The sequence below is a fragment of the Theropithecus gelada genome, chromosome 11 (genome assembly GCF_003255815.1).
Source record: "Theropithecus gelada isolate Dixy chromosome 11, Tgel_1.0, whole genome shotgun sequence".
Classification (NCBI taxonomy): domain Eukaryota; kingdom Metazoa; phylum Chordata; class Mammalia; order Primates; family Cercopithecidae; genus Theropithecus; species Theropithecus gelada.
Genome location: NC_037679.1, coordinates 12,640,701 through 12,662,759, shown reverse-complemented (window position 1 = coordinate 12,662,759; position 22,059 = coordinate 12,640,701). Strand labels below are relative to the sequence as shown.

Sequence of the window (22,059 nt, the reverse complement as noted above, 5' to 3'; positions counted from 1 at the left end):
TATTTTTTCCGCTGTCTTTATTATTTCAGAGATGTGTTCCCATAGAAAAGGAGTAACCCTATCACCAATTTTAAACATCTCTATTTAAATTTTAATTTTAATATGTACTTCAGGGTGCATTCATTCATTAAGCAGATATTGATGGAATGTCTATTCTGTGCCAGGCACTGTTTTTCATGCTGGGGATATAATAATGAACCAAATAAATTAGATTAAATCCCTGCCCTTGAGGAGCTTGTATTTTAGTGGGTGAGACAGACAATAAACAAGATAAATAGGTAAAATATATGACATGTTAGATAACAGTAAATGTTAGAAGAAAAATAAAACAGGGAAGGGTAATATGAAATGTTAGCAGCAGGACAGAAATTTTAGATTAGGTGGCTTTTGTATAAAGACCTGAAGGAAGTGAAGGAGCTATATGCATTTATATGGAAGAAAAGTACTATAGGGAGGAGGTTCAGCAACTGCAAAGATGCAAAGTCGCAAGGTACCTGGTACATCTAGGAACATCAAGGAGGCTCAGCTGGAGTTGGGTGTAGAGAGTAGGTGGAGACCAAGTAGGAGAGGTAATAGCAGCATTTCATGTAGGGTCTCATCAGTCATGGTAAGGATTTCAGCTTTTACCCTACACTGGGGGCCATTAGAGGGTTTTCAGCAGAAAAGTGATACAATTGATCTGACTAGGCTGGGCGCCGTGGCTCACACCTTTAATCCCAGCACTTTGGGAGGCCGAGGCAGGCAGATCGCCTAAGGTCAGGAGTTTGAGACCAGCCTGGCTAACATGGTGAAACCGTTTCTACTAAAAATACAAAAAATTAGCCGGGCGTGGTGGCACATGCCTGTAATCCCAGCTACTTGGGAGGCTGAAGCAAGAGAATCACTTGATCCTGTGAAGCGGAGGTTGCAGTGAGCTGAGATCGCGCCATTGCACTCCAGCCTGGGCAACAAGAGCGAAATTCTGTCTCAAAAAAACAAACAAATAAAAAAAACTGATCTGACTTACATTTGTACAGGATTCCTCTGTTAGAGACATCAGGGGTACAAGGGCAGAAGCAGACAGTCCACTTAGGAGGCTATTACAGTAATACAAGCAAGGGATGATGGTAGTGAAAGCAATGAGAACAGGTTGAATCCAGGATATATTTTGAAGTCAGAGTGATGAGAGCAGATGGGGTGGTATATACGACAAAAAGAATAAAAAATTGCACCAAAGTTTTTGGCTTAAGCAACTGCAAGAATGAAGTTGTCATTAATTGAGATAGGGTAAAGTGTAGGGGAAATGGTTTGGGAGGTCTGTCAGGAACTCAGTTTTGGACTAACTGAGTTTAAGGAGCCTATTAGGCTTATAGGTGGAGATGTCAAGCAGTCGGTTGGTTATATGGATTTGTAATTCAGAGGAAAGGCTGAAGATAAAACTTTGGGAGTCGGCAGCATATAGCTAGTTTTGGTTTTATTTGGTGTGGGATTTTTTGGAGGCAAGGTCCACCTCTGTCTCCTAGGCTCTCAAGTGATCCTGCCCCCTCAGCCTAAGTAACTGGGACCACAGGAGTGCACCACCATGCCCAGTTAATTTTTTTGTTATTTTAGAGATGAGGTTTTGCCATGTTGGCCAGGCTGGTCTCAAACTCCAGGACTCAAGGGATCTGCCCGCTTTGGCCTCCCAAAGTGCTGAGATTACATGTGTGAGCCACCACACCTGGCTATAGTTTTTAAAGCATTGAAACTAGATGAAGTTCCCAAGGGAGACAGCGAAGATAGAAAAAGAGAAGTCCCAGGAATGAACAATGGGGTACTCCAACATTTACAGGTCATAGAAATGAGAAAGAAGCCACAAGAGACTGAGAAGAAACAACCAGGAAGTAAGGAGGAAGACCAGCTACAGAGCTGAATGTGGTATTCTGTAAATCAAAATAAAAAAGTGTTTCAAGAAGTTCAGTGATTTTAAATCCTGTTGCTGGGCACAGTGGCTCACGCCTGTAATCCCAACACTTTGGGAGGCCGAGGCAGGCGGATCACAAGGTCAGGAGATCGAGACCATCCTGGCTAACACGGTGAAACCCTGTCTCTATTAAAATTTAAAAAATCAGCCGGGCGTGATGGTGTGCATCTGTAGTCCCACCTACTTGGGAAGCTGAGGCAGGAGAATAGCTTGAACCCGGGAGGCGGAGGTTGCAGTGAGCCAAGATAGTGCGACTGCACTCCAGCCTGGCTGACAGAGTGAGACTCTGTCTAAAAAAACAAACCAAATCCTGTTGATGGGCTTAAGAGGATAAGGACTGTTTATCAGTATATAATCTATATAGGGTCAGTTTTCCACTTAGTCCTTGCAAGAACTCTGATACGTAGTTAGTCCATTAAACTACTTATTCTTTTTTTTTTCTCCTGCCCCAGCCTCCCGAGTAGCTGGGACTACAGGCGGGCGCCACCAGGCCCAGCTCGTTTTTGTATTTTTAGTAGAGACAGGGTTTTGCCATGTTCCCCAGGCTAGTCTCAAACTCCTGGCTTCATGTGATCTGCCCACCTCCGCCTCCCAAAGTGCTGGGATTACAGGTGTGAGCCACCACACCCAGCCTTACTTATTCATTATAGCAAAGATGTGTTTAGTTCCTGCTGTGTGGTATAGACATTATGTAAGTACTTGACACATGATGAATAAGACATTGTCACTACCTCTGAAAGAATCATAGGGTCATATAAACCTGTGGATGAGGTAAGGATGGATATCCCAGTCAAGGAGCCCCTGAACTGGGAGCTTCCTAAGGGCAGTGTTCCCGTTTTCTTCTCTGTGTACCCATGCCTGGCACATGGATGATGCTCAGTAAATGTTTGATGAATATACACTGTGAAAACACAAAGAATAAAGCAGTTAATGTACTGAAGGTAACAAAGATGGCTTCACAGGGGAGGCAATATTTGAGTCTTTTTTTTTTTTTTTTTTTTTTTTTGAGATAGAGTTTCGCTGTGTCACCCAGGCTGGAGTGTAGTGGTGTGATCTTGGCTCACTGAAAGCTCCGCCTCCCAGGTTCACGCCATTCTCCTGCCTCGGCCTCCCAAAGTGCTGGGATTACAGGCGTGAGCCACCGTGCCCGGCCATATTTGAATCTTAAAAGAAAACTCAGGCATTCATCAGGGTGTCAGAAATACAACTGACTATGGAAAGTTTGCCTTTTTTCCACATATCTCTGTTTAAGCAGCTATAGAGGCTATCTGATGTTTAATAAAACTCCTTGACTTGCTGAGTATGATGACTCATACCTACAATCCCAGCAATTTGGGAGTCTGAAGCAGGAGGATGGCTTGAGGCCAGGAGTAGAAGGCTGCTGTGAGCTGTGATTGTGCCATGGCACCTCCAGCCTGGATGACAGAATGAGACCCTCTAAAAAAATTTTTTAAATATTTGACTGATGAGCAACATGGAGTTACCATGGAGTTACTGAGCTACCTGAGTATGTAGCTCAGGTAGTTGTGTTTGGTAGTCAAATGTTAATATCACTTTAGGTGGAGTGGCGTAGGTCATAATGTTTTATAATCATTAATGCCTAGCTAATTTTCAGTCAGGGGGGTCTTAAGATTTCTTTGTAGTTTTACATGTTGACTGAACCTGGGCCAGGGACTGGCCATTCATAATATCATTTTATTATAGCTCGATATTTATCAGACTTACCTGTGGTACAACCACATGGTAAAGGAACATTAAAAATAATGGAATAGGCCTGGCACAGTGACTCACGCCTATAATCCCAGCACTTTGGGAGGCCGAGGCAGGCCGATCACTTGAGGTTAGGAGTTTGAGACCAGCCTAGCCAACATGGTGAAACCCTATCTCTACTAAAAATACGAAAATTAGCTGTGTGTGGCAGTGTGCACCTGTAGTCCCAGCTACTGGGGAGGCTGAGGCGCGAGAATTGCTTGAACCTGGATGGCAGAGGTTCAGTGCCATCAGATGATGAGCTGAGATCGTACCACTGCACTCCAGCCTGGGCAACAGAGCAAGACTCAGTCTCAGGAAAAAAAAATAATTAAATAAAATAATGGAATAATTCAGTCCCTCTGAGAATTAATCAAAGAGGATGGCTAAAAAGAGATCTGTTTTAAATCACCTTTGAAGAAATGAAGGCCAGGCACAGTGGCTTATGCCTGTAATCCCAGCACTTTGAGAGACCAAGGCAGGAGGATCACTTGAGACCCTGTCTCTTAGAAACAAGAAAGAATGGAAATAATGAATAATAAGAAGAGTTGGGTAATGAACTATGCAAAGACCTAGAAACCAGACAGTGTAATTAACATGTTGGAGATTCATTTTATTGGGATAGATAGGTTAATTTTGGCCTAGTTCTTCCCTTCTTACAACTTCCCATTTCCTAGCCCATTTATGACTTAGAAGCCAGGATTCTGGGAAGTGTTTCCCAAAAAAAGATGGATTTCATTTCCCTTTTGGTCTCCTTTAGAATTATGGCAAAAGGTAGTCCTGCCTCTTTCCCCATTCTGTTTTCTAACCAATTGCTCTCTGCTCTTTGCCCTTCTTCCTGGCAGAAAGCCCCAAGGAAAGCTCAGAGCCAACGGGTTCTCCAGCCCCTGTGATTCAGCACAGCTCAGCAACAGCCCCTACCAATGGCCTCAGTGTTCGCTCTGCAGCTGAAGCTGTGGCCACCTCGGTCCTCACTCAGATGGCCAGCCAAAGGACAGAACTGAGCATGCCAATACAATCGCATGTAATCATGACCCCACAGTCCCAGTCTGCGGGCAGATGATGCCTCCTCTGGTGGAGAGGTCCTCAGCCAGAGCTCGCCCGCCCAAGAGCCAAGAGAGATGTCATCTTATCTCCTCCCATCTGCCTTGGACATGGCAATATGGGTCAGGGGAAACTGTGTGTTGTGAGTAATGGACAGATATGGGGCTTTTTAGCCACATGGTCATGTACGTTTGACACCTGTGCTGGGGGCCTCCCAGCCCCAGAGCCTCATAGATCATCCCCCAAGGGTGGGGTTTCTGATGCACCCACAGCCAAAGGCCTTTCCAGATGGTCCGAACAATCACCCCTGCCCCATGCACGTGTATCTGTCTCTTTTAACACTAACCCTTGGCACTTCTAGGTTTGGGGTTTCTCAGTTCCCTCTCTTCCCACTAAGCTGTGGCTGTTACCTTTTTGTTCCTTACTAGCATGCCACTTCCTGCCAGATAGAGGGAGGCTAGATTTGATTTCATATCACCCACTGACCCAGCCCCAGCCACCCCATGGACTCAGGACTCTGTCTCCCATAGCTGCTTATTTACCCCTGTTTCCTTTTTCCCCTTCCTTAATTCTAGTTAAAACATTCACTTACGGAGAATATAAGGTTACTTTTGATGTATGAAGTAGCAGTATTTTCCAGTTCTTCCATAAGCTTTATTCCTTCTCCCTACCTGCCACCAAAAAAAAAAAAAAGCAAAAAGAAAGAAACTCTCAAGAGTTCTAATTCTTTTTCATCTATTTCCAGAGCTATTTGGGTACCTCATTTTGTTGCTTGACTTTATCTAGTGTAGTGGTGGGGTCTTTCCCACCACCCCACTAGGCCTTGGCAACCTCGTTTTGTGGCCTTATTATTAAAGATTGCTTGGTAGTGAAAAGGGAAGGGCCCAGAATCTGACTGGCTGATTCTGTCTCCTCCCCTCCCTCCTCCTTCAGTTTTAATCATCAGGGCAGACAGGAACAAAATATTTCAAAGCTTGGTCCATCAGGTTAGGGATTAGTTGATTCCTTTATGTTTTATAAGAGTTTACTGGCCAAAGCGTACATATTGTCATCTTTGGTCATCTTTCTGCTCCTGCCTCTCCCTCTTCATTCCCCTGTCAACGTTACCCGCACCCCCGCCCCCCGGCCCCCTTCTATAACTACTTCAGACACAGCCCTCCTGGAGGCTGTCATGTAGGGGACTCTCGAGTTCCCTTGCTCTACCCCATCTCTCCCCCTCACACATCTGTCTGCTTTTCTGAGCTAGAGTCTTCTGTTCATAAGGGCCCATCACCATCTGGACTATCTTCTTTGTCTTTCACCAGGTTCCTAGCTTAGCCACTAGGTCTTCCAGGTCCTCCAGAGTTTCTTCAACCCATTTCTGCTCTCTTCCCCTTACATGCAGTGCTCCAGGATCTTGAAGCATCATAGCCAAGGTCCTGAGTGGGTTTACTTGAGTATAAGATTGAAAGGAGGGAGGAAGGGAAGAGGGAAAGTACAGAACTGGCCCCCCAGCAAAGGACCCCAGGGTCTGGCCTGGGAAATTGGCGACTATTGCTCTCAACCATTCTTTGAAGAGTTGGGTTGCAGAGGGAGCAGTTCATCTCTCTTGTCCCTGTTTCTTCCACATTAAGGTTTCTCATCTCCCCTGGGCTCTGAACTATGCAGTTTCTACCAGGACCATAGGAAGCAATTCAAAGCCAGAGGCCTGTGGATAGATAGGTCAGCTTTAATTGCCTTTCCGTATGAAACCCTTCCAGTTGTCCCAGAGCCACTTTCTGCCATCTGTGCAAGCCAAGAATGTCCTTCTCTCCATCTTTCCTACCTCCATCTTAAACATACAAAATAACTGCCAGCTTCCTTTCTTATTTTGCCTCCAAAATTCACTGTCACAGGGGAATGAGAAAATGTTTTAAGCTACAAGATTCCCATTTCCTTAAAGTGATATCCTATCCTAGTGAACAAGTCAGGTAGCAGGTTCTGCTGCATTTGTTTTAAATTTCCCCTCCTGCTTTTCAGAGCTGGTGCTGAACAGGCCACACCCCTAAAGACAAAAGGAGAGAAAGCATGGTTTTCTCATCTTCTACCACCAGGTACCCAACAGGAATAGGCCCTGAAGTGATTCAGACTAGCAAATGTTATGGCAGATGGTCAGGATGCAGGTTACCACATCCAGGGACTTCACTTTTGCCTTTAAAAATTCACAGCCATAACTTGTGCTCAGGACTTCCCCTTTAGCCGGCTGCTCCCTGGGATTTTCTCCTGCTTTTGTTTCGTTTTTTATTGTCTTGATTTCCCAGTAGCAGCCTTGCCCTAAAGCTTGACTGAGTTTATGGCTCCTAAGGAGCTTTCCTAAGACTCTTGACTATTTTTCTTCCGCCTTCAGTCAAGTGTTTTTACAGTTAAGAATTAATTTGTCACTGCATACATGTCCTGCCAGTCTGTCCCTGTGTTGGGTGACTAATTTATGTAGAGGGTCTTTTTTATTTCTTAGCCCCCATGACTAATTATCTAGTCCTAACTTCATTTTTATCAGTGGGAAGATGTATACGGATCCCCAATGAGGAGCACTGCCAGAACCACAGTAACAAAATGGCACTGAATTAAGGAAGTAGCAGGTCAGAACCCCCCACTAGATAGTTCCTGAGTTGGTTCTCAGTCTCACTAAGGAGGCAGAACAATTGCCTACCCTGAAACTTCTCTAATAGTCAAAGGTAACATCACTTACCTTATTATTGCTACCAGCCAGATCCATCTGGACCAGAACCAAACATCATGGAAGGTGTCACTTGGCCCTTCCTAAAGTCCATGGCCTTCCTAGAGGCCTAAGGGAGGACACTTTCAGAAAGGAGCTGAGTGTATGGTGGGTGTCCTGAATTCATTCACGTGAATACAGGACTCAGACTTCCCACCCCACTCCAATGTGAGTGCTCAATACACAGGCACTCTAGCTAGCTGCCACGTACCCAAGGCCACAGAGGAAGGGGACAGAACCAGGTCTTCTGGTCTGCTCACTTTCTGCCCCATTCCCCTAACAGAAAGCTTGCTTAGAGTTGAAAAGTCTGAGAAAGCCTCCCACACTACTAGAGAGGCCACAAAAAAAAAGTCATGCCCCCTTTACTTACTCTTTTGCTGCTGTTTATGCACCCCAAATCTGACTTCCTTGGCCTTCACCTGCCTCCTTGGCCCCAAGCATTAGACCATGTACTCTAAGTAGTGGTTAAAGAGGGACTGGGCAAACTGAACCTCCTCTCGCTCACTTCTCTATCCCTGTTGCATTGGTTTTGGCTCCTTTCTTGATTCACTGCCCTCTAGCACCACCCATCCTGGTAGATGGAGAGTGCTTAACCCCAACCATGCTCTATGTACAGCCCGAACCACCAAGCAGACACCAAAAAAATTCTTCCTGTGGTTTCTGGGGCTCCCCTGCTCCACACTGAGAGGCTCCTTAAAGGTGCCAGCCCCTGAGACAGCTATCCCCACCAGTTTTCTCCTTTTTTCATAACTTTCTTCCCATCCCCAAATCATTAATTTTTCATTAATATTGTACATTGTATACACAGGAAGGAAATATGTTATTTTTTTTTAATTTCATAACCAGTCTGTTTAGATTCCAGTCTTCCTAGCTATATCACATATGCCTTGTTGATATGCTCTTTCTGCTTTCTTTAGACTTAATGTTTGACGGGGGTGGGGGTGTTTGGAAGAACAGGAAAGGTGGGGATCCTAAGGCAGATTAAAGGACTCCCTCCACCCCACTATAGCCTCCCACAACTCTAGTCATCCCTCTCATAGTACAGGACTGATTTCTCTGTGTCTGTTTGTACACACAAATGTGCATACAGACATAAATTCCCCCACCCCATACCAAGGTGGTTACCCAGCAGGAATGAGCATAGGTGGCTGCTAGCCACCATTACCACCCTCTGCACCAGTTGAGTTCTCTCTCTTTGGGGTAAAGTCTTACCCCAGAATGAGAAAAGGATGGGGAGAGTAGGGCAGGTTAAAGGAGCTTATGTCCTTTGTAGATGTAGGTTTGTATCATAGCTACTAAGGTTTATTTTTTTAATGAGGGGGCTAATAGCAGAGAGATATCTCACCAGCAGTAGCTACTGGTGAGTGATGTTTTAGCTGTAAGAAGTGGCTATGAGCAATAGTTTCACTGACTTTACCTTAGGGCAGTGGTAGAATATGGTCCAGGACCAGCAACATCAGTGCCACAATATCTGGGAACTTGTTAGAAATACACATTCTCAGGCCCCATCCCAGACCTATTGAATCACAGACTCTGGGGGCAGGATTTAAAAGCACTCCAAGTGATTCTAATGCACACTAAAGGTTGAGAACCATTTCTTAGGGATAAGCTGGGAAAGTATTACAGGTGTGGAGGATATTTCAAATACATATTTTGCCTTTGCACTAACATTCTTCCATTTCTTTCAGTCTCTTCCTCCATTCCCATTAAAGTAATCCCCATCATATCACTGATCTCAAAATCTAGATTTGTCTTCTTTCTAGTCGTATTCCTAAAACCATGCATTGGTCTGGACAGGAGTTGTCCCATATTCCCTTGCAGACTGGTCACTCCATGTTCTCTGTTACAGTAAGGACCAGCCAGAGCTTCAGCTGTCCCGTTCCTCCCTGCACAACACACACACCTTTCAGGCAGGGAGGAGATGAGCCTCCAGCCCCAAGAGTGGAGGCTGCCACATCCTAACATAGTATCTATTGAAAAGGAAGCAGTGTGTATCTATGATTATATCTCTGATCATCTATATATTTTTGACGTGTAGCAACACCTCTCCATCTTATCAAGGAACTCGGTCTGGGTCTCCCCAGTGCCCAGTGGTGGCCTTTGACAGATAGGAGGATGCAGTGCTACAGGCTATTTTGTTTTTTGTTACAAAACTGTCTTTCCCTTTTTCCCCTCCACCTGATTCAGCATGATCCCTGTGAGCTGGTTCTCACAATCTCCCGGGACGGGGCTGAGGCAGGGGCTTCGCTCTATTCTCCCTAACCATACTGTCTTTTCCCCCTTGCCACATAGCAGTTATCCCCCCAGCCATGCCCTCTCCCTCCCTTCCTTGCCCTGGCATATATTGTGCCTTATTTATGCTGCAAATATAACATTAAACTATCAAGTGAACCACTGTTATGTCTGATGCTTCACTCCTCTATCCACAGGCCCCATTGTCCACTCTTCTGGGAGGTCACTGGCCTTTCGCGTCTGTCATCTTCCTCACTCCCCCATTTCTTAGGACAGAAGGAACAGGGATTCTTGTATTTTTATGCAGGGGAGACACAGCCTATAGAAGGTGGATGATTTCTATAAATTACAAAGTATGACAGAAGGCCCGGGACAAAGCTCCTGTGGACTGCCTTGGAGACAAAGGCCCTTGGCATCCTGGCAGCAAGCACTCACCAGGAAACTTAGTATGTGCTTTATGTGGATGGTGGGTGGGAGAGTTGCTGATGGCAAATGGCCTTTTACTTTTCAGTGTTTTGTTGCCAACCCCCACCCAACCATTAAAAAAAAGTTGCTGGCCGGGCGCGGTGGCTCAAGCCTGTAATCCCAGCACTTTGGGAGGCCGAGATGGGCGGATCACGAGGTCAGGAGATCGAGACCATCCTGGCTAACACGGTGAAACCCCGTCTCTACTAAAAACACAAAAAATGAGCCGGGCGTGGTGGCGGGCGCCTGTAGCCCCAGCTACTCGGGAGGCTGAGGCAGGAGAATGGCGTGAACCCGGGAGGCGGAGCTTGCAGTGAGCTGAGATCCGGCCACTGCACTCTAGCCTGGGCGACAGAGCGAGACTCCGTCTCAAAAAAAAAAAAAGGTTGCCATTGTGACCAGGGAGCACACACACAAAGACAGAAAGTATAGCTTTCTATGGTAAGGAGGAGGCTGGTCTGGAAATGAGGGGCAGAGTTTATTTAGAAGCAGGTAAGAAAACCAGGCATGGTGGCTCATGCCTGTAATCCCAGCACTTTGGGAGGCTGAGGCGGGTTGATCACCTGAGATCAGGAATTCAAGACCAGCCTGGCCAACATGGAGAAACCCCGTCTCTACTAAAAATACAAAAATTAGCCAGGCGTGGTGGCACATGCCTGTAGTCCCAGCTACTCAGGAGGCTGAGGCAGGAGAATTGCTTGAACCTGGGAGGCAGAGGTTGCAGTGAGCTGAGATCACGCCATTGCACTCCAGCCTGGGCAACAAGAGTGAAACTCCATCTCAAAACAAACAAACAAAAAAAAAGAAGCAGGTAAGAGTTCACAAGAAAAACAGGTAATGCTCAGAGACTATGGGAATCAGGAAGACGTGTAGGGAAATCACAGATAATTTATTGCATCTGTATATTCCTTTATAATTAACATCACAAATGAGAACAATGAGCCAGGCTGAAGAATTTGACAAAAGAGATAGCAGGTGTCTCTGGAGTTTCCCAGTAGGAGAGAAGTGATTTAAGAAGCTATCTGTGGCTGGGGTTTGGTAGACACTTGACACAAATAGCCTGTGCCTCCTGAGGAGAGCAGGAAAGGCAGTGGTGGTCTTCACTGTGTTGTGGCCAAGAGTACATGGGGGTCCAGATAAGGGTAAGAGAGGAAATTGCTAAAAGCCAAATACCAAAGCCCAGATTATGAGGTTTTGGAGGTGGGAATGCACTCTGAAAACTGGGCAGTTTACCAAATTAGAGGAATCAACCCATTCCAACTTCAAAGGAGACCAGTCACCTCCATCCTAGACACAGGAAGCCCCCTAGACCAGCCTCTTTCTGAATGCAGCTCATCCTGGAGCCACTTGTAATTGATGTTTAAAGAAATACTAGAAGCAGCAGGATGGTAAACATGGAGTGTCTGCCCTATGCTACATGGAATGGTAGATTGCTTTACTGTTCACCTCATGATAACAGGAATAGTCGATTCATTTTATTGATGATGAATTGAGGTTTAGCCAAGTCACACAGTGACGTTCAAGAGCTAGGATTACAACTGAGTTCTGTCTGACCCAGAGCCAGCTCTGCAGTGTCCCATCCACCCTCACACTGCTGCTTCTCTGGACCTCTGTCAGATAGGAGCAGACAAGGATCATGCTGGGATGCAGCAGCTACTGCCCACAGAAGAGCCATCTTCCCATGTCCTTGATACTCCCTTTTAAGAAGTGGTAAACTGGCCGGGCGCAGTGGCTCATGCCTGTAATCTCAACACTTTGGGAGTCCCAAGCGGCGGATCACCTGAGGTCGGGAGTTCAAGACCAGCTTGACCAACATGGAGAAACCCCATCTCTACTAAAAATACAAAACTAGCTAGGTGCGGTGGCGCATGCCTGTAATCCCAGCTACTCGGGAGGTTAAGGCAGGAGAATCACTTGAACCTGGGAGGCAGAGGTTGCAGTGAGCCGAGATCAAGCCATTGCACTTCAGCCTGGGCAACAAGAGCAAAACTCCATCTCAAAAAAGAAGTAAAACTACAAGATGCCATGATGATAAATGTCAGGTTCTATGCTTGGGACCAACCATGAGACAAAGCTTACAAAAAGGTTTACCCTGGCTTAGTCTGCAATAATAGAAATACGGTATCTGGAGCATCCAGATCCAAACTGCTGTGATCTGCATATCTAAAGGATAAGTTGGTTCCTAGATGCCTTGCCTTAAAGAGTGGGGTGCTTCCCCTTGAGCAAAAAAGACTATGGAGTGGGCCGGGTGCGGTGGCTCACGCCTGTCATCCCAACACTTTGGGAGGCCAAGGCGGGTATATTGCTTGAGGCCAGGAGTTTAAGACCAGCCTGGCCAACATGGTGAAACCCCAGCTCTACTAAAAACACAAAAATTAGCCAGGCATAGTGGTGTGTGCCTATAATCCCAGCTACTTGGGAGGCTGAGGCAGGAGAATCACCTGAACCCAGGAGGCAGAGGTTGCAGTGAGCCGAGATCGCACCACTGCACTCTAGCCTGGGTGACCGAGCCAGACTCCATCTCAAAAAAAGACTGGAGTAGAAGAATGAACTCTGTCTTCAAAAATATGAAGAGCTTTTACACATGAAAGAGATGAGAGACGTTCTGTTGAGACTTAATGGAGCAAACTAAGACCCCCAGTAGAAGTCACAGGAAGCCCAAAGCCCCCTCAGCACAAGGATAAATATGTCTGAAGACTGTCGAGACGGTAAGTTCCCCGACTGGGGCACATGAGGTAATCACAGCTAACGTTTTGAGGATACCTGTTCTATGCCAGCTGTTTTACTGAATGGATTACAAAAAGTATGTGAAGTAATGCACACCCTAGGAAGGAGTTCCTTGTAAAATGGGCCCATGTTTTAGGTGAGGAAACTGAAGCTCAGAGCGGGAGACAACTTGCTCAAGCAGAGGCCAGGGCCTTTATGTCTTGGCTCTTCCTCGGCACAGGCTAGAGACCCACACTGGTGGGGATTCTCAGAAATGGACTCGAGGATTAGAAGGAACCTGCACCATATGGCTTTGAAGGCCTCTCCCTGAGGATTAGTGATTCTGATTTTTCTTAAGACAGGATTCGAGGCTACCCTAGTATGTGAGAGCCAGAGCCAGGCAGAGGCTGTGGTGACCAGAGTTGGGGGCAGAATGATAGTCCAGCCCCATAGTAGCCCGCTCCTGTCTTTCTGGGACTCCCTAGAGTCTGGACCCTAGCACCTCCACTCAGCCTCACCCTCCTCACTTCCTCTGCAGAGGTCTATTCTAGGAAAAGGAAATGGCCGGAGCTGGCAGTGAGGAGCTGTGACCACAGGGTGGCAGCAGTGCTTCAGCTGTGGAGGACGACTCTAGCAAGGGCAATGAGGCCAGTCCGAAGCAGTGCTCTCTAGTGAAGATGGGGCTCTGTCTGCAAAGATTTGAAGCCACACCCATTCAGTGGGCTCCAAAACCCTGTAGCCTCCTTCTATATCTTAATGGTTTTTCTTTTTTTTTTTTTTTTTTTTTTTTTTTTGAGACGGAGTCTCGCTCTGTAGCCCAGGCTGGAGTGCAGTGGCCGGATCTCAGCTCACTGCAAGCTCCGCCTCCCGGGTTCACGCCATTCTCCAGCCTCAGCCTCCCGAGTAGCTGGGACTATAGGCACCCACCACCTCGCCCGGCTAGTTTTTTGTATTTCTTAGTAGAGACGGGGTTTCACCGTGTTAGCCAGGATGGTCTCGATCTCCTGACCTCGTGATCCACCCATCTCGGCCTCCCAAAGTGCTGGGATTACAGGCTTGAGCCACCGCGCCCGGCCATGGTTTTTCTTTTTTTTTTTGAGACAGAGTTTCTCTCTTTTTGCCCAGGCTGGAGTGTAGTGGTGCCATCTCAGCTCGCTGCAACTTCTGACTCCCGGGTTCAAGCGATTCTCCTGCCTCAGCCTCCTGAGTAGCTGGGATTACAGGCACCTGCCACCGCCCCCAGCTAATTTTTGTATTTTTATAGAGACAGGGTTTCACCATGTTGGCCAGGCTGGTCTCGAACTCCTGACCTCAAGTGATCCACCCACCTCGGTCTCCCAAAGTGCTGGGGTTACAGGTGCAAGCCACTGCACTGGCCAAAAAAAATTTTTTTTAATTAAAAAAAAAAAAAAAAAGATACAAGTTGGGCATGGTGGTTCACACCTGTGTAGTCCCAGCTACTTGGGAGGCTGAGGCAGGAGAATCGCTTGAACCCGGGAGCCAGAGGTTGCAGTGAGCCGAGACCGCGCCACTGCACTCCAGCCTGGGCAAAAAGAGCGAAACTCTGTCTCAAAAAGAAAAAAAAAAAGTTAAATTCTCTGCACCATCATGAAGTTGAATATATTTTTTATCCACAGGCAAATTTGAGTAGCCTCCAAGAGGCACACAAGCAGAGGATAGGCTGTGTGGCCCTGCCTGGTCATCCTGACAGACTCTGACCCTGGCTCTTCCTACTCCTCTTCCACTCCAGGACATCCTACTTAACTAATCCTGACATGAGTTTCTTGTGCTTTAGTCTACAAGTTAGGAAAGAGGGGAAGTGGCCGGGCGCGGTGGCTCAAGCCTGTAATCCCAGCACTTTGGGAGGCCGAGATGGGCGGATCACGAGGTCAGGAGATCGAGACCATCCTGGCTAACACGGTGAAACCCCGTCTCTACTAAAAATACAAAAAACTAGCCGGGCGAGGTGGCAGGCGCCTGTAGTCCCAGCTACTCGGGAGGCTGAGGCAGGAGAATGGCGTGAACCCGGGAGGCGGAGCTTGCAGTGAGCTGAGATCCGGCCACTGTACTCCAGCCTGGGCGGCAGAGCAAGACTCCGTCTCAAAAAAAAAAAAAAAAAAAAGGAAAGAGGGGAAGTGATAAACTGAAGCTCTCCAACCTGTTGAGAGATTAGGGGTTCTTGTAAGGCTCCCCAGGGCCTAGCTCTGACAAAGCGTCTGCAACTAATGACGCTTCTTGAGCTCTGGAGACAGGATTTATGCATCTAATAAAGTCTATAACTCCAGGCTTAGGGGCCTGGGGCAGGAGGCTGAGCATGAAGTCCTGGGGGTGCCATGGGAGGAGATCCCAGGCGGCTCCTAATGAGCCCTGCATTTCCATTTGCCTGCTCTAGATTCCCCTAAGGCTACTGTGAGGCTGGGGGTGGGGGGGACAGCAGGTATAAGAGGCTGGGGTGGCTGTAGGAGGGTGGATGGCAGCATGGATTCTAGGCAGGCTGCTGCACTGCTGGTGCTGCTGCTGTTAATAGACCAGGGCTGTGCTGAAGGGCCAGGAGGCCAGCAAGACCACCAGCTCCCCGCGGTGAGTGTGTGTCCCATCCCCATATCACCATTGCCTCTACCTCGGTTAAGACTTGTGCTCTGGGTTCTGATACTTTCTCTGGCTGCCAAGGTTGCCATTAGGTCCTCAAATCTGAGGAAATGGTTCTGCAGCCTCCTACCCCTTGCCCCTGGAAGCCAGTCCCTTCCCCCTGTGACTTACATGTCCAGGGTATTTGCCCATCTTCCTTCCCTGATACCCCCTTGGCACAGGAGGAAGACAGTGAACCCCTCCCGCCACAGAATGTCCAGACCTCTGGGTCACTGTTGCGCTACCTGCTCCAGGCAATGGAGAGACCTGGCCGGAGCCAAGCCTTCCTGTTTCAGCCCCAGAGGTGAGTCTGAAAGGGACACAAGCATGGCAGGGGTTGGGGGTAGAAAGGGTAGGAGACAGAGGACGAGGAGAAGGAAGGGGGCTAGAGAAGAGAGACTGCAGGGACCTGAGGACAAATCTTTCCTAAGGTTTGGCAGAAATACCCGGGGATCCTGGAGCAATGAACGGCTGAGTCCCCGGGCTGGAGAGGGGCTGAATTCCCAGTTCTGGAGCCTGGCTGCCCCTCAACGCTTTGGGAAGAAGTGACATGTCATCCCTTGATATGTTTGCATGCAAGGCCCACACCCAAAAGTGTCAATATTTGCCCCCCAAATAAAGTTGTCTGGCTTCTGAATCCCTGTGTGTCTGTGTGAGACTTTACAGGGCTGGGTGGAAGCCCAAGAGCAAGAACCACTGCCCTTCCCTCTCCACCAAACCCAGCCCTCCAACAAGGCAGCCGACAACATTCCAGGAGGCCACTGCACCCAGCCTCCTCCCACCAGAAAGGAAAACATGAGAATGGCTGGAACAGGAGCTCAGGGAAGGCACACAAAAGTCATGTGGTGACCTCCTCTGCTATCCACACTGCTCAGGAAACAAGAGAAGGGCTTAAAAATCTACAAAGCAGCATATTTATTCCAGGCTCTAGTAGACAGCCCCGATTTCATTCCCATTCATCATCACCAATAAAATGAGGACGAATCCTGGGCTGGCTGAGGCCCTGTGGTCCTTGGCTCCTTGCCCTGTGCCTTCTCAGCCTCAAGGCAGGCAGTCTGTGTCAGAGGTAGAGTTGGTACCCACAGAGGGTACCAGAGCTGCGCAGATACATGAGCCCAGAGGCAGAAAGAGCAGGGAGCAAAGGGTGCACATCCATGAGTCCAGCTGGGGCTTCACTTGCTGCCTGCCATGATCTTGAGGTACTGCAGGGCACGGCGGGCAGCCTCACCACGGGCTGCCTCCCTGGTGGTTGCAGAGCCATGACACACAGTGGCCGGCTGGGTGGACAGTTCCACCAGGCACTGGCAGAGTCCACTCAGGCTCAGTTCCTCTGGAGAGCAAGAGAGAGGAGGGAGGCAATGTTGGGTGGGGAGGTAGCCCTGGGGAGGGGTGCGTTCACGTCATCATCACCCCCTTCTACTTGCTCCAGTCCAGCCCCCACCATCCCCTGGCTCACTCCTCAGCTAGCCATACCAATATCCAGGTAGCTGACATGGAAGGCCTGCTCCTCAGAGAGCTCACTGAGGACACGGCAGCAGGCAGGGCCCAGGGCACCCAGGGAGCCCAGGGAGCAACTGCGGAGGGACAGGATCTTCTCTCCCACTGAATTTCGTAGAGAATCCCAGGTGCAACCTGGGCCCCGGTTTCGAAGACCATCCAGGCGGGAGCCCACACCCTGTCAAGATGGGAACAGTGAGAAAGATGAAGCGAGAGACTGTGGGACCCAGGCATTGAAATATTCAACGTCAAAGGAGAAGAACAAAGAATGCTTCCTCCAGCTTGCCTCCCCCCACTCAATCCCTGGGTGGCCCCTTCTAACTACCAGGTCCTAGGCCAGATAGCCAAGCATCCCTCCTCATCCCAGTAACAGAGCTACAGAGCGGGCCTACAGTCAAGGCTGAGTCGGCCCCAGGAACCCTGGGTCTGGTAGGAAAAGTGTGGCAGAAGCAGGCCTAGGACCCAGAGAGGCTCACTGCTGAGTCACAGACCCAAGTCCCTGGAGCCCTGCCCTGGCATGGAGGATGGGCCACGGTGCCCAGCCCACATGAGCCACTCACGATGGAGAAGTGGTCATCATCAGGCTCCACCTCATTGCCATCCCGGGCATCCAGAGGCACCGTGTGCACTCGAAGCAGCATTTTGGCCGCCGCATTCCGCTTTGCCAATTTTTTGGAAGTGCCACTCCCTGCATGTGGAGAGAGGGCTGCTGGATTATGATTCCCCACAGACCCAGTGCTTTCACCCAGGTCATACTTGGATTAAGGGTCCCCCCAGAATGTCAACTGGAAAGGGGAACTCAGGACCTGCCCGTGTACCTGAGAACCTGGTCGGCCAGGAAGAAGGGGACAGATAGGGTGCCAAGAAGCTAAAAGGAAGGGGCTGAGCCAGGGATTGTAAAGCTAAGAGAGCAGGGGGTGTAGCAGAGTGAGGCTAGGAGCTGCTCTGGGGCTGGGGCCAGAGTGCTGCGGGAGAGGAGCTGTGAGAACCCCCTCCTGCCCGGTTACCAATCTCAATGAAACGCTCCACTCGGCAGGTCATGGTGAATTCTTTGCGGTGGGCTGGTCCGGACTCCTGGGTCACTGTGTACTCTGGCAACCGCCAGCCTTTCTGCACCACCAGCTCCTTGGAAGGGAGACACAGGGTGCATGAGGCTGAGTGAAAAAAGGCTTCTCACACCCACGCTGGTCCCCACGCAGGAGCCTCAGACTCTAGGTGAGAGGAAGGAGAGAGGGGGGTGGAAAGGGCCTCAGTACAGGGAACCGCCCCCACCCCCAAACACACATAACCTTCCCTCATGGCCCCGGCTCAAAGGAAGACAGGCATGCATGCGAAATGAGGATGGGGCACACCTGCAGAGCACCAACGGGATTGCACTCAGACTGCTGAGGGGAGACAGGGGGCTGCAGTTCCATGGGGGGGCTCCTGAAGGAAAAAGGGCACAGGGCCAAAGTTGAGGTGAAGGGTTCCATCTGAGCCTGCCCATGAGCTCCAAGCCTAACCACTACTTTAGATTCCTGACTACCATCTCCTGATTCCCACCGGGCAGGCAGCTGTCTGTCCACACATCGAGCCTGCTCCCTCCTGCTCTAGCCGGCCTCCTTCCCCCTCCCACTCAAGGGAGGCCTTCTCCAGGCCCCAGCCCACTTCCAATCTGGAACACTTGTGTATCATCCAAGCCAGGACAGTGGGAGAAGAGCTGTATTTCCAGTCCCAGAAGTGCCTGATGGGCCTCAAACACAGAACTGACATGTGGTCAACCCAGAAGAAAATGGGGCCTGCGAGACCCTTAAATATGGTCGAACATCATCCATAAGGCTATCTGAAAATCACAAATGACCTTCTGTCCCAAGAGCTTACCCCAGCTGCTGTGATTTCTTCAAGTTCTGGTTCCCAACTATTCCATTCTGTTTATTCTCAGACTTCCTCATGCCTGACCAGCCTGGGTCCAAAGACTGAGGAGCCAAAAACCAGAACCCCTTCCTCCACCCACCTCAGGCAGTCAGGGAACACAGATACCTGGTTAGGACAACAGACGGAACTGGGGTAGCAGCTGCTGCAGCAGTAAAAATCGGAATGTCCTCAGGCAGTGAAGAGTCTAGGGGAGAAAAAGAACTTCCCGAGGGGAAGGGGGCCTTTGATTCACACCCATGTATAGGGGGAAGAGAGGGGTGGGGGACCCACGTCCTCCTGACCTCCCGATCCCCTAAGAGAACTTCCAAATTGAGCCAAAGAATCAGGGAGGCTCAACCAACAGCTTCCTCCTGGGATCCTTTGCCGCCAAACACCGGCAAAAAGACTGAGAAAAGAGGGTCTCTTTGTACCAAAGAACCAGAGGAGCAACAAACTCCAACCTGCGCGTGAAGGAAGGACATCTTGCTAGAACAAGGAGGTATGTTGGGGAGCAACTCCCTTTAGCCTCAGCCTCCACCCCTCTCCCTCCCTAACCCAGGTCCCAATCTACTGCCACAACCCCTCTATGGGGCTAACCAACCCCTCCACCCCAAGAATTCTTCATAGCAGCAGATGCCCTGGAAGACCCTGTTCAGGTCCAGAGGGACTCTCAGGAAGAGGCCAGGTCAGGGTGGCTAAGTGTCACCTGGCCAGGCCTGGTGGCAGAGGGGGTGGTGCAGGGCCTGGGTTCCTTGAAGGGCTTCTGGGATGCCTCGGTTCCTCCCTCACCTGCTGTCCTCCAGGGCCGGCTCCAGCATGCTCCCCCCTTTGAGGTGTTTGAGGGCCACCTCAGCTGCCTTGTGCTTGGCTGCCTTCTTGCTGGGGCCCTGACCTGAGAGAGGGGGCATGGGCAATACTGGAGGTCACTGGAAGGATGGGAGAGAAACCAGCATCCCACAGCCTCTCTCCTCAGAGCCAGTGGGAATCAATCAAGCCCCTTCTGACCAACCACCCCCTGCTGAAGACTGGAAGTGTTTCACTAATTGCTAGAAGGAAGAGCCCTTATCTTTCCATTAGCTTCCAGAATTAAGCCATGCCAAGCAGGACTTCTGAGCTCAAACGCCTTGGGTGGACTTCTGAACTCAAATGCTTTAATTTCCTTTGCAAAGCACTTTCTTTTCCCTCAATAAAAACAGAGAGCTGGAATAAGAGAGGGTAGGCTCTGGAGTAAAAGCCCCACTCCGCCACATACTAGGCATGTGACCATGCACCAGCCATTTACTATCTCAAATACTCAGTTTCCTCATATTCAACATGGGCGGGCGGGGGGAGGACTGGGGGGGGGATACTGCCACCTACATCACTGGTTAGACTGAGGTTTAAAATTAAATGGGAATTTGGTTAAGCACCGGGAACAGAGCCCAGCATGCCAGGCACTCACTTCCCCAAATACTCCACTGGGATTTCAGTTATCTTCTCTTCCTTTTCCTCTAGGGTGATGTGGCAGTCCTGATCGATCCTCTAACTCTCCCACGTCCTACCCACCTTCTCACAGCCCTGTTCTCCCAATCCAGTCAGTAGCTTTTCCCCTGAAATCTCTCCTTCCCTCACTGGCCTTGAAGAAAAGGACTGTGAAGAAAGAGACTCCAAGAAATAAGGCCATGGGGACCTGCAAATGCACACCCCAGCCAGGCTGCCCAAGCCTTCCTCACCAGTGCAGCTGGTGTCGCCAACGGTGACCCGGAAGGTGAAATTAGGCTGGTGGGCTTGGCCCTCGGCTTTGAGAAGGTCGTACACAGGCGTCTTCCCTATTCTGGTCCCATACTCCTGCAGAAGGCTGATCGGGGTCTTGCCTGGGTTGGCGGCCAGCATTTGCTCTATACTGGGGGAACGGGCACAGACCCATATCACACCTCCCCTCTCTGCACCCACCTGGCCAAGCACTTCCATACCAGACCTAGGCACATTATGGGGGACATAGGGTCCAAGGAACCCCAGGCAGTCTAGCATCCATTGGCTGGGTTCCAAGTGTAGGTGCAGGCTGGAAGAGTAGGGCCCACTACCTCAAAGCAAGGGGGGAAGAATGCACTGCTCCTGCCTCAGTTAAGGTGGGCACTATCCTGTGCCCCATGCAGGTTGAAAGTGAATACCCCCTGACACAGTGCAAGCCAGGAACCCAGTACCCACCAAATGCACTGAATGTGGGGGCATAAAGCCCAGTGTTCCAGTGCAGTCTGGGAACCGGGCCAACCCCAAACTATTTAGAGCTGAAGGCAGCAGCCACTGCCCCGGTGCACGCCGGGAACCACTGCCCACTGCCCCAGTGCTTGCCGGGAACAACCCTCAGGCCAGGTGCATGCTGGGGCCGCGCCGCTACTCCCTCCGCACGGCCCCACGCTTTTTGCCCAGAAGGAATCGGTACGAGGCGGCTCACCTAGGCAGCCCGCAGCCCGTGGTAATGCCGGAGCCTTGCTCCTCTTCACTCATTCCCTCCTCCGTCCCCGCGGGCGCCACCGTGACTGCAGCCTCCACGCGCCCCAGTACACCGCCGACGAGCTAGGGCCGGGGCCAAGCCCGGAGTCGCGGCCGGTAGGGCCCGCCGAGGGGCACGCTGGGATATGGAGTTCCCCGCCCACCCTACTTCATGAGCCTCCATCTGGAGGGGAGCTATCCGCCCCACAACCCTCCGCGTGGCTCGCCCGGGCCGGCTGCACCGCCTTCTGGGAGGAGCGGGCTCTCCGCAGTCCCTTCTCGAGAAGGCTGTATTTTTTTGTTTGTAATACCGTCCCGCCTCCTTCCTTCCGCGCCCCCTCTCTCCCGGGCCGTGAGGCTGTGGACATGCGTACTAGCGGAGGGGAAGCCGCTGGGTAGCGGGGCGGTAAGGACTCGCTTGGGCACGGAGCCTTTTGGATCCCGAGAAAACTACAGAACCCAGGAGCCCGCGCGCCATCTTTGCCGCAGCTGGAGGGGCAGGGTCAAGCACGCACGAGAAGCTTCATGTTGTCATTGGTTACTCCCATTGCGTTTACTTCCTCTAGGCACATTGGAATTGGTTACTTCGACTAAAGGGGCGGGGACAAGGAAAAGTCAGCCCCCTGACCCCGCCTCCTTGGTGAAGGAAGGTTGTGATTGGTCCGGAGAGGTTGCTGTCGGATCCGGGCTCTTTGCG

At 50.0% G+C, this 22,059-nt stretch overlaps 3 protein-coding genes across 7 annotated transcripts in view; 2 read left to right on the top strand and 1 right to left on the bottom strand.

Moving 5' to 3' along the window:
- The window catches only part of ATF7 (activating transcription factor 7), a 120,151-nt gene extending 110,291 nt beyond the window's left edge, over positions 1–9,860 (top strand). For both annotated transcript variants that reach the window (XM_025402968.1, XM_025402967.1), the window contains exon 12: positions 4,537–9,860. In XM_025402968.1, coding sequence (XP_025258753.1) covers positions 4,537–4,754 — 218 coding nt within the window. In that variant the 3' untranslated portion in view covers positions 4,755–9,860. The remainder of the gene's footprint in view (positions 1–4,536) is intronic.
- Positions 9,861–15,060: 5,200 nt separating this feature from the next.
- NPFF (neuropeptide FF-amide peptide precursor) lies at positions 15,061–16,137 on the top strand. Of its 2 annotated transcripts, XM_025403276.1 has the most exons (3): positions 15,103–15,452; positions 15,683–15,804; positions 15,932–16,137. In XM_025403276.1, exons 1-3 carry the CDS (start codon positions 15,351–15,353, stop codon positions 16,047–16,049), a joined length of 342 nt encoding a protein of 113 aa, XP_025259061.1. In that variant the 5' UTR covers positions 15,103–15,350; the 3' UTR covers positions 16,050–16,137. The 2 variants fall into 2 exon arrangements, with proteins under 2 accessions (XP_025259060.1, XP_025259061.1); XM_025403275.1 differs by having other exon boundaries at positions 15,061–15,804.
- A 254-nt stretch (positions 16,138–16,391) lies between these two features.
- Positions 16,392–21,861, bottom strand: TARBP2 (TARBP2, RISC loading complex RNA binding subunit). 3 transcript variants are annotated; one of them, XM_025403272.1, is made up of 9 exons: positions 21,325–21,861; positions 20,603–20,772; positions 19,680–19,782; positions 19,017–19,112; positions 18,350–18,422; positions 18,005–18,122; positions 17,558–17,685; positions 16,974–17,175; positions 16,392–16,830 (listed from the first exon to the last, which is right to left on the bottom strand). In XM_025403272.1, the coding sequence occupies exons 1-9, from the start codon at positions 21,375–21,377 to the stop codon at positions 16,673–16,675; spliced, it is 1,101 nt and encodes a 366-aa protein (XP_025259057.1). In that variant the 5' UTR covers positions 21,378–21,861; the 3' UTR covers positions 16,392–16,672. The 3 variants fall into 3 exon arrangements, with proteins under 3 accessions (XP_025259057.1, XP_025259059.1, XP_025259058.1); XM_025403274.1 differs by having other exon boundaries at positions 20,603–20,767; positions 21,781–21,855; XM_025403273.1 differs by lacking the exon at positions 21,325–21,861 and adding an exon at positions 21,078–21,200.
- Between the last annotated feature and the right edge of the window lie 198 nt (positions 21,862–22,059).

Bases quoted from the DNA above. Each gene is read 5' to 3' on its own strand.
- NPFF (XM_025403275.1), top strand. From the start codon at position 15,572: ATGGTTCTGCAGCCTCCTACCCCTTGCCCCTGGAAGCCAGTCCCTTCC. The intron at 15,805-15,931 runs GTGAGTCTGAAA...ATCTTTCCTAAG, and splicing joins TTCCTGTTTCAGCCCCAGAG to GTTTGGCAGAAATACCCGGG.
- TARBP2 (XM_025403272.1), bottom strand. From the start codon at position 21,377: ATGAGTGAAGAGGAGCAAGGCTCCGGCATTACCACGGGCTGCGGGCTG. The intron at 18,423-19,016 runs GTATCTGTGTTC...TTTTTCCTTCAG, and splicing joins CCGTCTGTTGTCCTAACCAG to GAGCCCCCCCATGGAACTGC. The intron at 17,176-17,557 runs GTGAGTGGCTCA...CCATCTTGACAG, and splicing joins ATGATGACCACTTCTCCATC to GGTGTGGGCTCCCGCCTGGA.